Source organism: Branchiostoma lanceolatum, chromosome 1, assembly GCF_035083965.1.
Source record: "Branchiostoma lanceolatum isolate klBraLanc5 chromosome 1, klBraLanc5.hap2, whole genome shotgun sequence".
Taxonomy (NCBI): Eukaryota; Metazoa; Chordata; class Leptocardii; order Amphioxiformes; family Branchiostomatidae; genus Branchiostoma; species Branchiostoma lanceolatum.
In genome coordinates, this window is record NC_089722.1 from 16,249,602 (window position 1) to 16,267,310 (window position 17,709).

General features: G+C 40.4%; 2 protein-coding genes across 8 annotated transcripts in view; both read left to right on the forward strand.

The window, feature by feature from the left end:
• LOC136437805 (contactin-2-like) overlaps positions 1-15,761 on the forward strand; it is a 29,073-nt gene extending 13,312 nt beyond the window's left edge. For 2 of the 6 annotated variants that reach the window (XM_066432298.1, XM_066432289.1), the window contains exons 10-34: positions 346-410; positions 965-1,133; positions 1,477-1,604; positions 2,151-2,323; positions 2,729-2,849; positions 3,259-3,456; positions 4,037-4,177; positions 4,802-4,872; positions 5,159-5,393; positions 5,736-5,890; positions 6,360-6,389; positions 6,569-6,721; positions 7,286-7,376; positions 7,834-7,955; positions 8,393-8,453; positions 8,830-8,930; positions 9,335-9,503; positions 9,844-9,950; positions 10,504-10,666; positions 11,289-11,417; positions 11,969-12,106; positions 12,676-12,765; positions 13,556-13,609; positions 13,721-13,843; positions 14,462-15,761. In XM_066432298.1, coding sequence (XP_066288395.1) covers positions 346-410; positions 965-1,133; positions 1,477-1,604; positions 2,151-2,323; positions 2,729-2,849; positions 3,259-3,456; positions 4,037-4,177; positions 4,802-4,872; positions 5,159-5,393; positions 5,736-5,890; positions 6,360-6,389; positions 6,569-6,721; positions 7,286-7,376; positions 7,834-7,955; positions 8,393-8,453; positions 8,830-8,930; positions 9,335-9,503; positions 9,844-9,950; positions 10,504-10,666; positions 11,289-11,417; positions 11,969-12,106; positions 12,676-12,765; positions 13,556-13,609; positions 13,721-13,843; positions 14,462-14,676 — 3,202 coding nt within the window. In that variant the 3' untranslated portion in view covers positions 14,677-15,761. The remainder of the gene's footprint in view (positions 1-345; positions 411-964; positions 1,134-1,476; positions 1,605-2,150; positions 2,324-2,728; positions 2,850-3,258; positions 3,457-4,036; positions 4,178-4,801; positions 4,873-5,158; positions 5,394-5,735; positions 5,891-6,359; positions 6,390-6,568; positions 6,722-7,285; positions 7,377-7,833; positions 7,956-8,392; positions 8,454-8,829; positions 8,931-9,334; positions 9,504-9,843; positions 9,951-10,503; positions 10,667-11,288; positions 11,418-11,968; positions 12,107-12,675; positions 12,766-13,555; positions 13,610-13,720; positions 13,844-14,461) is intronic. The other 4 variants (XM_066432307.1, XM_066432316.1, XM_066432325.1 and 1 more) reach the window with 4 other exon arrangements.
• Positions 15,762-15,881: 120 nt separating this feature from the next.
• Positions 15,882-17,709, forward strand: part of LOC136437852 (contactin-2-like) — a 38,549-nt gene continuing 36,721 nt past the window's right edge. For both annotated transcript variants that reach the window (XM_066432384.1, XM_066432394.1), the window contains exon 1: positions 15,882-16,156. The gene's annotated coding sequence lies outside the window, so the exon portion shown is untranslated. The remainder of the gene's footprint in view (positions 16,157-17,709) is intronic.

The following is a 17,709-nucleotide window of genomic DNA, read 5'->3' on the forward strand; positions in this document are numbered from 1 at the left end:
ATTGATAGAATAAAGGGCTTTCAAAGCCAAATATCAAGGAACTTTGAAATACAAAGAACTCAATAAAGGCCTTCTTAAAATCGTCCGATCTCTTTTCTATTTCCTACAGCCTCTCTCTGTTTCATGAAAGGCACCTTAGAATGATAGACTTGTAAGAATAAAGCTCAAGTCACAATAATTTACGCAATATGACTTATCTGTTTGAATCTATAGCCTTACATTCTTCAAAGCTTGTAAATGGAGTGTATTATTGTATAATACTTAAGGCATATTGGATTGTACCATAGTAGAGGGACTACTACTGTGACAGTTCATTTGCTAACGACAGTGTTCTTCCACTTCCAGCTACCGCTGCATCATCACAAACGACTGGGGAGTGAACGCCACCGAAATCCGTCTGACTGTTCGAAGTAGGTGTTTAGAAACTGTCACTAGACTTACATACTGTATTTTAAAGACATTGATGTCAAACTTGCTAGTTTTTTCTTCAAATACCAATCCTTTTTGAATGGGGTTCAGGTTATGTCAAAAGCCCCCCCTCTCACTGGACCCGCGGCACGCTGGCGGCGTCGCTGCGTCCTAAACTGGATTTGTGTTACTTTATAATGGAAATACCATTCAAAACGTACAAGTATGACCAAAAAGACAACATTACACAGAAAGCTAAAAAAGAATAGTTTTTTGTCGATGAAATTAGTTGAGTGCTTTGTCAATTCGATCGGCCGCAGCGACGCCGCCAGCGTGCCGCGGGTCCAGTGAGAGGGCGGCTAAAGGTTCTGTTATCTAAGGTGATCTTTGGACATTAAACAATTAAGATATTAATAATTTCACTTGTGTTCGGTTCTCTCTTTCTCTCTTTCTTTCTTTCGTTCTTTCTTTTTTTCTGTCAATCTAGATATAACATTAACCATTTACTATCAAAATTATCCCTCAACCCGCTTTGATGGATTCTTATCATTTACAGTACCGAATATCAGAAAACCGATCAGCCAACAGAACGGTATGGAGGGGTCCGACATCACCATGATGCTTGAGTGGGAGGCGTCCCCTCCCCCCACCATGGAATGGATCAAGCAGAGTGAGGTCATCGCAAGTATGACCCCAGATGGAGTCATGACGACAACAAGCAACAAGTACGTTGTCTTGTGTGTTGTTACAGACCTGGTTCTATCCTTACACACCGCGTCAACATTGGGGGCCCGATCACGTTCGTTGCACGAAAGTCGTACGATCGTAAACCGCGGGCATTCTTGTGATAGTTGTGCATGTGTTGTACAACATTCAGCTGTCTTGTTACCGACAAAGCTGTTTTAGATCCTTGTCGGCTGGTTGGTTCAGTGACAGCCTACTTGAAAATGCTTTGCAAGACGGCCTAAGACAAAATTGACCAAGCCTAACACATTGTTTTATTCACCTCATATGTCAAGACTTCATACACGATCATAATTCCACTTTATCATTTTTTTGGTAAAACAGGTACAACATAACGAAAGAGGGATATCTGGTGATTAGAAATCTGGTTCCAGAAGACGCAGGAAGTTACAGCTTCAGAATCCAAAACGTCTACGGCAGTGTGGACACCGCCGGAAGACTATACGTAGCTCGTAAGTAGATTCATCACTTGATACTGTAGCATGAAGCATTGTGTAGTTCTAAGCGTGGAGAAAATGTGACAAAATCTGAAAATAAAAAATTCCGTATTTGTAGTAACAAAGCTGCAGCGTAGCATAAACCAGAGTACTCCAAGTAATAGTCACATGGGCAGATTCCTCTTATTACCTCCATGACAAATGGAGGTATTGGTTTGAGGGTGTCTGTATGTGAGCGTGTGTTTCTGTCTGTCTGTGTTTCCTCAATTTTGTGGGCAGCAATAACCCAAGACTCTCTGGATGGAATTGATGATATTTGGTATGTGGGTTGGTGTTGGCAAGACAAAGGTGTATGTCGACCCCCCGCGGCTTTCCTCGATACTGCAGCAGAAAATCCTGTTTCTGTAGCTTTTATCCTGCATGTGCTACTTCCGGGTAATTAAGATCATCCCTCTCAGTTACCATGCTAAGAGACAACTTCAACCGATGTTAGAATTATGATATTTTGCATGGCGGAACTTAAAAAAGTCTGAAAAACACTTTCTGCTTCTTTTGTATCAGAGCAATCGCGCATCGTACAAGGTCGTGGACCAACAAATGTCAACATGGAACAGGGAGGAACTGCAACCATCCCGTGTGAAGGACTGATAGACTCCCTGCTGGAAAGTGTCAACACCTGGAAAGTGGACGGCAGGGTGATCGACTTTGAGAAGGAATCTTTCAACTACAAGAGGGTACGTGATGATTTTCTCAGACTCGCCAAAATATGTATTTGTGGACACATGTCCTCGGTGAATATTTCTTACAGACAGACACAGCCAGCAACTGTGACTTTGCTATGTTAGTTTAGCGATTACGGGGTCTTTTTATAAAGATGAATTGGTATTAAATATGAATTGGTATTGAATTTTGTATTTGAGTTGATTGTGTGATAGTTGTGTGCCGATTTGTTTAAAATAGAGAGACAAAAAAACACCCCTCCTAATAGAATGGTATGGTGACCCTGTCACAATTCAAGATGGCGGCCACGTCACATGTCAACTGATACAACAAAGGTTTTGCTACGCAAACCTGTAATCATTTCTGCAGTTAACTGTAAATTGACTCTTACATACGTGCCTGTTGAATCCATCTTGCAGGGGCCTAAAGGGGAACTGATCATCATGAACGCAAACGTGATGATGCACGATGGGGTGTACACATGCGCACTGGATACATCTGTTGATGAGCAGACTGCCAGTGCCCGGGTGCAGATCAAAGGTATGATTTTGTGCCAATGTATAGGTATTTTGAAAATATTTTGAAACGCGCTTTGCTGTAAGGTATAACTATATTATTCCTTATTAACTTCTTGAATGTGTTCGTATTTTTTTCTATATGTATTCGATTGATCTTAAATGTAATATCTTAAATTGTACTGACAGTACTTGCTGAGTCAACAGACACGCAATTGTACATTTTTATGTATGGAGTCATTTTATATGTGAATGTTCAACTTTATGTTAGAAGGCACCTTACATCAGCAACGCCTGGGTGACCTCTGTATTACTTTGTTGCAATTTCAATTTTAGAAAAATAGAAAAATTCGGCATATGTCGGAGTGGTTCCTGTACTATATTAAAGACCTGCATCGAAACCTTAATGACATCCCACATTTTTCTTCCCGAAGGCGTGAGCGAAGCACCAGTTGGAGTGAAGTTTGAGAATGTGGGGTCCAACACCGGTACTCTCCGCTTTACTCAAGCCAACACCAATGGAGACAGCTGTAAGGAGTACGTGGTGGAGGCGCAGACAGAGTTCGACGACATTTTCTTCACTGACAGACTGTGGACCCAGGTTTGGAGAGGTTCACCAAGTTCCCTCAGAAGTGAGTAGGTTAATCAAAATAAGGTAGCAATCGGACAGCATGGCTGTATTGCATTGTTATCTCCATGAAAAATGGAGATATAGTTTTCGGTGTGTCTGTGTATGTGTGTCTGTGTGTGTGTGTCTGTCTGTGTGTGTGTCTGTTTGTGTTTCCGGACTTGAGTCAGCATAATTCAAGAGCCTCTTGATGGATTACAATGATATTTGGTATGTGGGCAGGTGTTGGGAAGCCAAAATTCAAGGTCGATTTTGTGCCCCCTGGTATATGTGACCTTGGTACTGCAGCAGAACTTCCGTTTTTGTATCTTTTGACATGGACATGCTTTGTAAACAGAATAGTTCATGGAGATATTTTGTGCTGTATTTGAAGTTTTGCTGCAATATATATATATAGTGGATATATATAGACGCCATTTTACTTCTAAATAGGCCATAACGGATGACAATATTCTAAAACAATATCTAAATGTGTGCATGACAATGATAGGCAGAATTCATATTATCAAATAACTACAGTTGGACTACAATATCAATGTTTACCATTGATTTGACTACTTAACTGGGTTATTGTTTTTAATTAGATGCCCAGGGTGGAGGCAAGACACTCAGACTGAACAACCTGAAGCCGTACACCGAGTACAGCTTCCGTGTCATGTGCATGAACTCTTACGGCATGGGTGAGCCGAGCTGGCCGACCGAAAGAAACAGGACGTTACCAGGAGGTAAGACACATCAAATGTTGACAAATGCATATGGTAGATTTTTTGGAGAATTTGCGTTTAGAAGTACTCTTGTATATAATAGTAAACATTGGCTATTTGTCGATTCACATCAGTGATTTTACTCATCATCGAATTCCCAATGCTGTTGTTTAACTCTCTTTTGTGAATCAACCTAGACCATCTTTTGAAAGTTTTGTCGATCGAACTGTTGAAATGTTACGGCCCAAAAATGGAAATAGAAAAATTCTGAAATCTTGATGGCAGTGGCATTTACCTACACTGTATAGCTCATTTGCGAAATAACGTCATACTTAGAGCATTTTAAAACGCCGCAAAAACGTGCCATACGATTATCTCTTTAGTTTCGCAAGCGTACAAAAACCCCAGCGACGATTTTCAGTGAGTTCTCACATCATAACGACGTCGTATTTTTGCATGATGGACGTCGCTATACATTGTGATTGTGTTGTTTTAACTAATCATGTACAGACATGACTAAATAAATTGACTTTCAAAATCCTATATTCGGGCCCTGATATTGCTTTGGGTCCCTTTACGACGACGACGATGTATGGCTGTTAAAGAATTTTATTCTGTTCTAAAATACATTACGTTTCATTGTAGCCCCACCGCGAGCTCCAGGAAACTTGGGTTACGGCAATGGTATGGCAGGAGACGTCCTGATGAGCTGGGAGGTACGTGTGTGTCTGCTTCATTAATGTGACAATGATGTAATACATCTTTACGGTGCTAGGACAGGTTTGAACTATTCTGGGAATTGATTTTGCAAGCAATCATATGATATTATTACAATGAAGCTTGTAGATTGTTACTAACTGAAATATGAATGATGTTTGAAATGAAAGAAAGACAAAGATTTTCATTTAGATGAACACAAAGAAATGCCATTTTTGTCAATGAACGTTATGATCAACGCGTGCTGGAAGGAAAATGCATGTCTGGGAATATTTTGTCCTGTAGCCACTTCAAGAGTCCGACTGGGGAGATGAGACGGTTGGATACCGTGTACGGTACCGCCGACAGGGTACCGGGGACAGGTTCAGGGAGGTCTACATCGACAACCCTGAGGCAGCAGCCTACGCGCACACACAGCCTCCAGCGCCCGTCAACGTTCCGTACGAGTGTAAGATCGCGGCTTACAATAACTACAGTGTTGGACCGGAGGCCACGTGGATCGCCTATTCATCTTCAGGACGTGAGTGAACCCCATAAGTTATCATACTGCGTCCTTTATTTGATTAGCAACTTGCAAGTACATCCAATGTACCTAGGCGTGGGTTATATCCCTTTGATTAATAACTAGTTAGTGTTTCTCTCTTATAGTGAATTAATGGGATAAAGGGGTGCTATACCATTAATTTACTAGTAAGAGGTTTTAAAAAGATATTCTAATTCATACGTGCATGCCGTCAGTTAGGCAAGTTTATGAACGATGTTGAAGCAATTCCATATATAGCGCTATTAGGCTATATATGCATGTTACTTCATTCTCTATTGAAGTTTATTTTAACATCACATTCTTCCCATTTTCCCCCAGTACCTGACTATCCAAGAAACCTAGAAATTATAGATGCAAGAAACGATACTGTGACGATGCAGTGGAGTAAGATCCCGAACTTCAACGGACCGATCCCGTTCTGGGGTGTTCGGTACTGGCGAGAGGAAGATCGCCCAAGGACCGCTCGCCGTACTGTAAGTTAAAAAATATCTTTAACCATAATAAGTTTATTGCAAATTCATGCCCGAAGGCTAAATGCAAATAACATACATAAAAGAACAGTGTACAAAATAGGTATAAAAGCTGCTTATCTAAATTATACAAATGTAATTGTCTATAACTAGTGAAGGGTTTGACTTCTCTTTTGTAAGCAATGGAAGACGTAATGTCCCACCTTTTTCACTTACAAGTCACTCAAGGCATTTTATATCGATTGCATACACATGAGTTAAATCAAGCATAACAAAGGCTGTCTCGCATTTTTTCTCTGTCCTCACATCATATATTGGATAACGAATCAAACCCTTGCGACATAGTTGTCACAATTGTGTGTGGTTTCTGACAGACAACAAAACAGTGGAGAAAATCATTAATATCTTATTGTTCACCCAAATGTTAGTAACCAAATTCCTTTTCTTTTCCACATGTCCTCTGATGACGCAGAAACGTTCCATCGGCTGGTGGGATACTTGGGTAAGTAACAATACGAATATTTACATTCTAACGTTTCAGATAATAATTTTACTTTGAGATTCATTATTTCTTCTGTATAGATGAGAGAAATTTCCTGAATAAGACATGAAGTTGCAGAAAGTTGTTGAAAGAATGATTGTAGGAGAGTTATCATTTTTGTGGGTTTATCTTCCTCCTAGCTCCGTTACATCCCAGAGGAAGAGGAGAAGGATGAAACAGGGTTCCAGTACGCCCGTCTCTATGACGACGGAATTACAAAGGTGCCAGGACCGTCCGACAAAGAGACGTACATTCTTCGTCAACTCCAGCCGAACACTCTTTATAACTTCCAGGTTAGCCACGTCCCCAAAATAACTTTTTTTTGTCTTTCACTTTATAGGTTTTTTTTTAATTTTTAATTTTTTCATTCACATTCACATTCAAACATATTACACTTGTTACAATGTTTGCACTAAAGACAATATGTGTTACTGTACATATACTGGCAGGATGGTTTAAGCTTAAACCACATATCAAATAAAGATGCTGATTTTGTCCATACAAATAACTTACATTATAGTAACATATTTACAGTGTATTATATATAATTGTGTGCTAAATAAGGTTATCAGTTGTTTGTTTTCCGTTTACTCCACAATCCAGAGTAAATCACACATTCACAGCATAAAATAGTGTAACTAAAAGGCCGTCAAAAGCTCATTGACAAACTAAGTAACTAAAACATACCCCATAATAACTTGAAATTTATTGCTTTTTAGTCAATTTTCCAAACCAGTCTGTACAGATGATCTTTATCTTGAGACGACGGTGTTTTACAACATTACACTGTAGTGTTGGAAGTTGCGACTGAATACAACATTACTAATACGTGACACGCTGCTATTTGTCATTTGCAGGTGCGAGCCAACAGCCATCCGTATTTTGGTGAATACAGCAACATCACCCGTGCTACAACAATGGGGACAATAAACCCATGGCTCGTCGGACGTAAGTCAAAATCTTTAAGCCCCCCTCCCACTGGACCCTCGGCACGCTGGCGGCGTCGCTGCGGCCGATCGAATTGACAAAGCACTCAACGAATGTCATCGACAAAAAACGAACCTTTTTAAACTTTGTGTGTTTTGTTGCCTTTTTGGTCATACTTGTACGCTTTGCATAATATTCCCATTATAAAGTCAAATACACAAATCCAGTTTAGGACGCAGCGACGCCGCCAGCGTGCCGCGGGTCCAGTGAGAGGGGGGCTTAACAGTCAGAGTTAGTTATGGTTTCGTAGGTATAGTAGATCCATCTGTTGACAAACTTTAAGTTAAATCATCTTCTGTACTCATGCTTTTTATTGCTAAGAGCTACGGAGAATACACAAATTGTCAACACTTTCAGACCATGTTTCACTACTGTATCAGTCTTTGAACCATTCGACGAACTGCTTTGTTCCGTACAGTGCAGGGAAGCTGGTGGGTGCCCATGCTGTTCTGGTTCATGGTGACCTTGCTGATTGCCCTGTTGCTGACCCTCTGCTGTTGCTGCTGTCTTTGGTGCAAGAAGAGACAGCGGCGTAGACCGGTAAGATTTTCTACCAGATACAGTAGCCTTTACCAGGCTCCACAGGTCGCTGGGAAAATCGTAGAAATTGGCCAAATAAACGGAAAACATGCCAGAGAAGTTAGTCAGCTATAGAAGTTACAGTTTGCGTATTGGACCCTCTCTCCGTAGCCGACTCCCTTAGCATGCTATTCACTCTATCTGGCCTATTTCTAGTACTTTTCCAGCCATCCACGGGGCCTGGTAGAGGCTACAGATACGGTACAAATTGTACCATAGGATGTATGGCAAAGTGATGTTAATATTACATTTGTGTATATGCTTTGGAGGCTAAGTGTAAGTTTAATGGTTAGTAAAGTGATTTCGCTGCTGCACATGATGTGCTTACTTGATGTGGGTACAAGAAGACAAGTTACTCATTTGCACATTTTCTGATTCTGACTAACTTTTATTTACAGAAAAATGAAGCCTTTACGATGTACGAGAGGAACGGTAGACCATCCAACTTTGGTGTAGATGGTGAGTATAGGACTCCAGCACTTTCAGCGATATCTATCTAACAGTATGCTTATAGTTGTTTTTTGCATTACCTAGTCGCCATGTCGAGAATTCACTTTTTCCCAAGATATTTTGTGTGTGTGTCAAGAACATAAAGTCATGTATAGTTTTCGACATGTTTTTATGCATTTATCGTTTTAGACATGTTTTGTCTAGTCTCTACCAGACTAACTACGCCAGGGTTTCTAAACGGGCGAAATGTGATGTTCACTGTGGACTGAATCTACTGGCTAATTATTCCTTTTTCTGCCAAATTCTACAATTCATACGACCGTAAGAGGGCCTGGTGGAGGCTATGTTTCGTCTCTGTTCTAAACTGCGGATCTTATTTTTCCAGTTATGACGCCCTATCACAAGGGTCGCCTGAAGAAACTCCGGGACACCATCGTCCGATACGTCAGTCCTGACCCCGTTGCTGACCATCTCGTCGAAAAAGAGGTTTGTGCAACAACTTCCTGTTTACTGGAACAGATTAAGAAGTGCCCTAGCAAGTTTATCTACTGTGAATGCCAGCACGGCACTTTCTCCTGGGCTATTACACTTTCATGTTACAACACTGAATTATGGTCTGTGCGGTTCCTTAGTGGGTTAATAACACTCACATAACATGAAACAAGATTTTACTGAAATTTGTAGTCGTTTTTCAATTGTGCAAAATCTGCAGAAAGAACAGGAATTCCTTGGCCTTATTTTCTTGATTTCACTGTCCTACTTTGCATAATTCACTGATAACAGCTAATATAGTATGTATGTCCAGCGTAGGATTATCAATACTACATCAATGAGCTATCTGTTTGATTCTCAATTATTAAAAAAAAAAAAAAAAAAACTTGTTGCCTCAGGTCCTACCCCAGGCAATGGCAGGGCAGATCAAGCAGATTGAGGAACCTGAGTTGGCCAATGAGAGGATGTTGGACATCCTGCCGAACCGCCCTGACCACGCCTTCGACCATTTCTGCGATGGAGTCCGACCCGAACATCCTTGGCTGTCTGATCTACTGGAGGAAGAAGGTATGTTTGTTTGTTTGTTTGTTTGTTAACTTTGTTTGTTTGTCATAAGTTGTGCATCTATAGCAATGAAGAGTTGGATGAAACGTGTGGTCTTTGCAGGCTTTAAGTTTTGCAATACTAGGAACAGTGCAAACCCCACGTACGTCGTCAATGGTTTACATCGTAGGAATGGAGGTAGTCATCATAAGATTTTGTATTATGCAGTTAACACTGTACAGTGTTACACCTTGGGGGTAATTTTGAGTACAGTGATCCGAAAAACTGCAGTTTATTGTTCTCATATATTCCTTATCTTCAAAGTTTGCCACACAAACTCACCATCTCCTTTTGTTGTCATCAGAACCGGAAATGACGGACAATCACAGGTCCAGACTCGAGCACTACCGGAAACCCCTGGCTGCTTATGTTGATCCTCATCCTGTCATCAACCACATGAAGATAAATGAGGTGGGCCTCAGTTTCAGTATTTATTTTATCTATATATTCAGCTTAACAGATACAATCTGAAGGGAACAATTTTTCAGCACTAACAGGTGTTTTGTTTAAAGTGGATATGTCGCCATACATTAGCATATCGAGTTAAAGGCAACCAAAGCAATATTAGGGACCCAAAAATGGAGATAAAAAAATCCTGAAATCTTTATTGTAGTGACATTTACTAACACTGTCTGCCACATTTGTATAATAACTTAAAACTTTGAGCATTCTAAAACCGCGCAAAAACATGCTATACGATGATTCTCTTACTTTCGCGAGCCCACATAAACCCCGGCGATGATTTTCAGTGAATTCTCACATTACAACAAAGTCATATTTTTGCATCATGGACGTCGCTATAAGTTGTGATAATGATGTTTGAACTAATCATGGACAGAATGACTAAATATATTGACTTTCAAAATCCAATTTTCAGGCCCTAATATTGCGTGGGTTGCCTTTAAGTAAAGAATTCATTCCCCTGCCAAGTTTTTCCTTCACATGGACGATTCTCTGTTTTCAGTACTTCAATCCGATGGAAGCTAAGGACATTGCCAGCATTCCCAGCAAGGAAGAAGCTAACAACGTGGTGATTGACCTGGTGAAGGATCGTCCCGACCCCGCCTTCTACCACTACCTGGCGTGTGTTGGCGAGCAGGACCCGAATCTAGCCGCCGAGCTTGGAGGTAAAAACATTGTGGGGTGCAAATATACAAAAGCAACAGTTTCTTTACTAGGCGCCGAGTACGGAACCCGTGGAGAAATGGCGTCAATACCCGGCGCCCTGTACGCAAGAAAGTTACAGTATTCCAGTACGGAGCGATTTTATTCCAGTACCAAAGCTTCGTCGGCACTGGAAGTTCTGAACTGAATTTGTTTCAGTGCTGAATGGATTTCCAGCACTGCCATGAGGAATTCCAGTACTGGAGCTGCATCAGCAGAGAATTTCCAGAGCTGAGACTTTCCCAGCTCTGGACTTCCTGTGCTGACGACCACTTCCGTACTGGGCGCCCAGTACTGAGAAAGGAACCTGTTACTCTTTGTCAGCAGGGCTAGCGCTTTGTAATAGCCCCAGGCTAGTTGGGCTGCCCTGGCTGTGTGTCCTGAACAGCCCAAACCACTAAATAAATAGATAGATAGATACTTTTTTATATTTGCTTGTGGGACAGTCTTTCATCTATAATAAGTTCCTTCTATGTCAAATCAATCGTTTTTATAAGGGTCACTGATAAAAAAAAACTAGTGTTTTTGCATGCTTTGCCCGTTCATTTAGTTACACCTCTTTCTGTATTTGTTTTGTGTATCTAGGGCCAGACTACCAGAAGGACATGAAACTTCACTTGGCTAACGGGAACGGGACCAGGCCCCCCCGTATGTTTACTGACGGGCAATACGACGGCGATTTGAGTGGTAAGGACACTAGGGGTCTTCTGAGAGGTACGATGTTGTATATATTACATGACTGCTGGTGGCATGGAGTAAATAACACTGTCAGTAGTCATCACAGCTCACTGCTTTGCATGTGTCATGGCGTCAAGGTATGGGTTTTGTTATCATTTGCTGTTATGCATTTCATTAGTCTCAATTTGGTTGGAGTTTTTTTTTGGGCATGTTTTATCAAGTAAATAGTTCAAGTACGCAATGCTATTACTTTGTGATATTTAATTATTAGGTAGCAATAAGATTATGGCAATAATCATGGTGTATAAATGTCAAATAGAATACCACACCAGAATCTCGTATAAGCCTTTTTTTATACTCTCCAAGCAAAGGATGGGTTCCGGTAGGTTTTTGACAACCGAGACAAAAAAAGACAAAGTAGAAAGCCCGACAAAAACGCTTAAAACACGTCAAAAACCTGCCGGAACCCATCCTCTGCTTGGAGAGTATTTTTTACTGTTCTTGCACTTTCACGTGGCTGCTGAGTTATGAATAAGAGACTTCCATGTTCCTTACTTATCATTATCATTTCTATGCCTACGTTTCAGAAACTGGTTCGGACATGCCAATGATAAACAACGTTGATGAGTTGAAGATGTCGAACATGGTTGCTGTTGAGCCAGTGGAGATGAAGATGTCTAGCATGGATAATGTGGACGCCCCAAACCTGTCATCTGGTATAGACAGTAAGTCTCTAACATATTTTCCATTAGAAACTAAAGCCTCTCACTAGACCCGCGGCACGCTGGCGGCGTCGCTGCGGCCGATCGAATTGACAAAGCACTCAATGAATTTCATCGACAAAAAACGAATCTTTTTAAGCTTTGTGTGTTTTGTTGTCTTTTTGGTCATACTTGTACGTTTTGAATCATATTACCATTATCAAGTCAAGGGTAACACAAATCCAGTTTAGGTCGCAGCGACGCCGCCAGCGTGCCGCGGGTCCAGTGAGAGGGGTTTTTATGAATCACTGAAACTCTTCTGTAGCCCGGGTGAACTTGTGCACCTGTTGATTGCTGGCATGTGTATATGTTGCGTATACGACTAAGGCTTTTGCTGTATAATCAAGCCATGAAGAGCCAAACCAACATCGAACAAATGTCGATGCTGGCATCAACGTCATAGGTGGTTGTCCATACCTTTGCTTTGGAATCTTATGTATCTCGCAGCACAATCCTTACAAATCATGCTTGTCGACATGTCATGTTCAACAAATATTGTGTTCTGTTCTTATTCTAAATTTATTTGTTTTCAGGCAACAAGGATCTCCATAAAAGTGACTCTCAGATTCTAGATCCCAACAGGCTCGGTAGAGCATCAGGACCCATGACGGGTTCTGGTTTTGGTAAGGAAATCTGCATGAGGCATTTCCGTCAATGGACAAGTGTGACCCACTTCTGGTAGTTTGCAATAGCACAAGAATGTTACACGTGTCCATTGTTTAGAAGGAAGACCATTCTGGTATTTACGCATTAGCTGGTGATGTGGTGCATTTCAAATGATAGCGCATGGATGTAGAGCTTTTGTTCGCAGCACGCATGACGGGGCTTCAGCTTCCTGTTACATGCATCAGTTTTTAATATTTGATTTCTTTCCAGCATTAGCTATTGGACCGTTGTGCAAGCTTGTGGTGATGCCTAAAAAAGCGTAAATCTAGATGAAGGAATTTGATTTCATCCTTTTTTGCATGATACGAAAGGTGCAGCACCGAGCAGTAACGATATTTATAATTTCATATTTCTGTATTTAAAGGCCAAGCTGGTAGCTGACTACAAGCGCATTAGATTAATATGTAGAGGTGGAATGGTGTGCAAGTAGCTTTTCCTTTTATAGTTGCAAGGGAGCAGACACGGGCAGGCTTTGTGAAGCTCAAGTATAGAGAACATTGCTTACTGATCACACTAGTATGTTTTACGAAAGCGTCTTTCAAACCTCATGGGAACTCTGATAAAACGATAATATCAGTACAATGCAGAAAAAAACAAATTTCGTGACTTACTACAATGTCGACTTCATTTTGCTGCATGCAACAAAAATCAACATCTGCACATAAAATGCAAGAAATCAGTATGGATTTGAAAGACGTTTTCTGCTACATCCAAATCCTGAAAATGAGACTGTATCTTCTCTCTTAGGTTTTGACAGCATCACCGATCGTGACATAGGACGCGATACCCATGCCCCGCAGGGTGTGTAGCCTCTCTTGTCTGTCTTAAGTCTATTTGTTCGTGAGACTGGTGAATGTCTTCGACCATAAGACACGTATTTCATTGTGACAAATTTCCCTTTTAAATCCGTAGTTATGCCAGCAGAAGAAGAGATGGACATGGATCCCCCAGAAGTCCATCCGTTCGAGGCCCAGTCTGGAAGCACCATTGAGGTGGAGAATTCACAACCAGTCATCATCGAGATTATCGGAGACGGTGAGAATAATTCTTTAATCGGTGCAATGGCCTAGTGGGTAGAGTGTTCGCCTTGCACATAGTAGGTCGTGAGTTCGATCCCCGGCCGGGTCACACCATGGTACATATATTGTACTGCTTTCTCTGTTTAACACTCAGAACTTGGGAAAGAGTATGGAAGTTAAACACACATCACTACCAGCTAGTGACTTGCACAAATGTGTGGCCCAAGGGTTACAGAAATGGAGAGGTGTGCCATCCCTATGCGTCTTATCAAGACGTCCGGGATACTTTAACTTATCTATAGCTTTGTCTTTGATGTATACAACATTATATATGGAGAGAACCTAAACTTAAACCTCTTACTTAGCATTATGAAGAAACTGCTAGAGATAAAAATGTTAACATGTTAACAAGACAGAAAAGATACGGTGGGTGGTAATAATAGGCCCAAGCAATGTTAGATGGAGATAAAAGATGTCATATGCAATATATTCTGGAGGAAGGTGATGGCATCATGGTTTCATCTTAGAAGACAGTCTGTGCAATTTGGTTACCTCTCTCATGTAATGACTTGACTGTCATCCTGTATCCCTCTTGAAACTTGAACCTTGAACTTTGAACCCCGTATCCCTCTAGCCAAGAGAGTCCGTTGGCTGTACGAAGGTGCTTCGCTCCCCAACAACGACTTCTACCGACAGACCACCGAGGGTGAAGAATTCCACTCCCTCTTCATCGCCGAAGTGACCCGGCAGAACCAGGGTTGTTACACCTGTGAGGGAACTACTGAGTCAGGTGTCGTCAACTGTGACATCTTCATCAAGGTCCGAGAACCGCAGTCTCAACTTGTATAGAAACATGGCTGTTCATTTTTACAAACATTCTGGACACGGCCAAATGTTTGGCAGACAGTACCAGTGTAGAAAGTAACTGTTGGTGACTTTTGAAACTTTCAGGATGATCATGGAAAGTAAGCACCGAATGAAAAGCATTAATTACTAACCCATTATACTTTATGTAGCACCACGTGCTTGTAACAGTATGATAGTTCCTTTCTTCAGTATCAACATTTGATATATCACAAATATTTTGAATCACAAAAATCTTCAATGATTGCCATATCAATCAAACACAATACATGTCTTTGTCTAATCGGTGCCAATCTTAAAATTTCTTGTATTTTTTCTTCTTTGCGTCGTTTTGAATGCTGAATTCTAGTTCAAATGGTCATAGTACAAATCTAAGCTGTATCATGATGATACACTTTGCTTTTATCAGCTTAGAATTTAGATGTATCATATGACAGGTGGTAACTATATACGGTTCAAAACAATGATGATAGCATATATGACCCATCCCAATCCTAAGTGGAAAAGTGGAAGGTATGAAAGCTGTGCTAATGAATTGTGCACTGATGACGGCATCAGTTTGCAGTGTATAAATATGTCCATTTGATATTCAATTCACATAATTGCGCTTGGTAGATATTGATTTAGATTATTTTAGAATGTAGTTAAGTAATAATGAAACCAGTTAGTCATTGAGAACTAGACATAAGGACTTCTTTATTCTACTCTATTGTGTTGTACATTTTGAATACTAGTTGTAGTTTGTAGCGTTTATTGTTTTATTCCTGTTTACTATGTGTACATTGCATTGGTATTGAATGGGTTAGGTTTTTAGGTATCTTATAAATCCGTATGATCTGTACTTGATAGCAAGAACTTTTCTTTTGTATGATATTTTTTATGACGGTTAAGGTTATTGCAAACAAGAAATGTATTTTAAGGGCAATGTTGAATATTTAGTATCTGTAGTTTATAAGGAGGAAAGATGTAATATGCTGATAGTTTGTACATCTTATGTCAGCAGGTGATAAAATAGGTGTTGGACTTTTGTATTCAAACAGAGACCTTTATTATAAGATTTATACAAACAATTTTGTTGTTGACGTATGTGTGTCCGTATGTATATTATTTAACTATCGTTAACTGAGATGTTTTATTAGCGTTTTGTGGCGATCATTCCTAGGGCGTGGCAGTGTCAACAAAGAGACAGAGAGAGCCTTAAGATTTCTCCAAAGCCACTACTACAAAGACGTTTTAAAACGTTACAATATAGGACGAAATTATTAGAGAATTCCATAGGCAAAACATTGACACAAAATAGCGTTTGCTCTTACCATGTGATCCGGGCTAAGTACCGCCCACTGCGCAGACGCAGTAGTTTGTTTGTGGTGGTAGGACCGGTTCAAATGGTAGAACGGGTCATATACGGGTCATACCGTAACGATCGCAACGTAAATCTTCCACCTGTGATCCTTTCTGATAAAAGGTATGTTTTCCATCATTCTAAAGCCTAACTAGGATTCGAGTTACAACCATTGCTTGTGTGCTTACCTTCCCATGCAACTAACGGGTGCCCAAACCAAACAAAAACGATCCTTCGTCTTCCAAAACTTTCTGTGAATGTTCCCTTATGGAATGACGCATTTTCACGTCACCCGAGAGAAAAAAAGAAGGTTATGTATCCGAGCCCAGTTACTGGCTAAGATATCTATTCTTCCACTGGCTAAACACAGTACATATAGTACAGTATGTATAGGTCCGTAAAATACGGCCCAAAGATCTGTTAGGTAAGTGTAAAGAACTGCAAATCTCGCCGAAAGCGCAGACAAATCGGCTGTATATAACCTCTTGAACTTCTTGTATACTTAGATAAATAATCGCCGCAGTATACTGATTGTAATCTACTGGAGTGTAATGATAACTGAGTAAAAAAAGACTCTTTTTACGCAACCAAGAGATTTATTCCACCGACGTTTCGGTGACCATCTGTCACCTTCTTCAAGGCAAATGGTCACCGAAAAGACGGTGGAATAAATCTATCGGTTATGTAAAAAGACTTACCAACCTGATGAAACTATTCACGGACGTAATGATAAATTCTATCTGCCTTTATCATGTTCTCCTCGGTCAAAAGTACGTGGATTTAACGTTGGAAACATTCTCTACCCAAAATGTACCGATTAATTCGAATTTAAGTTGATGGATAGTTGCTGATTGTTTCATTTACGCGCCCTTTTCAGGATAACCGTTGGAAGTGCATCCCGATTTTAAAAAAAATCAAATTCATAAATCATTTTACAATGTCCCTAGCGAAGCGGGATACGGATATCTGTTTCCTGACCGTTTTCATGTTTCCTCACAATGTCGTATATCTTATAAGTATACTTAACGGTTGACCACATACCACATTCCATTCGTTGTCGTTCGTTGTATGTAACCTCCCTTAACATTAATCCGCCGGGTTACATAAAGCCGCAACATTGAAAAATAGTGGGTTTGAGAGATCTCTAGCTACATAGTGCAGCACCTCCTAGGTATACACAGTATAGATGTACAAGAGTGCATTATACTGGGAGACGTTGGGTCGGAGATCTGTTTAGACTTAACTTTTCAGGGTGGCGGAATTATGTACCCTGGCGGAATTATGTTAATAGATGTTACATAGAATGATGAAAGAAGCCGAAGCGTTAAAATATGTTGATTTGATTGAAGTGATAATGTAACTCTCTTTTAGATTTGCTGCTACCAAGGAGGTTTTGCTTCTACAGTTTTTTTTTTATCTTGGTTTTTCTGTCAGGAATTTTCACTGGCTTATTGAAACAAACAACTGTTAGAGTACCGTAATATGATTGGAGATTAAAAGCTATTCTTTTTGGGTCTATCTTTTCTTCAGCTTCAGTATTGACGTTCGTTTTTGGTTTTACTTCCTGCTAGAGAAAGATGATAGTGTAACCCTTTTTTTTAATGAGGCATTGTTCGTTAATGGCTGGTAAAATGGCGGGCATTCTGTCATGTAGTCATCGGAACTTGAAATACTCG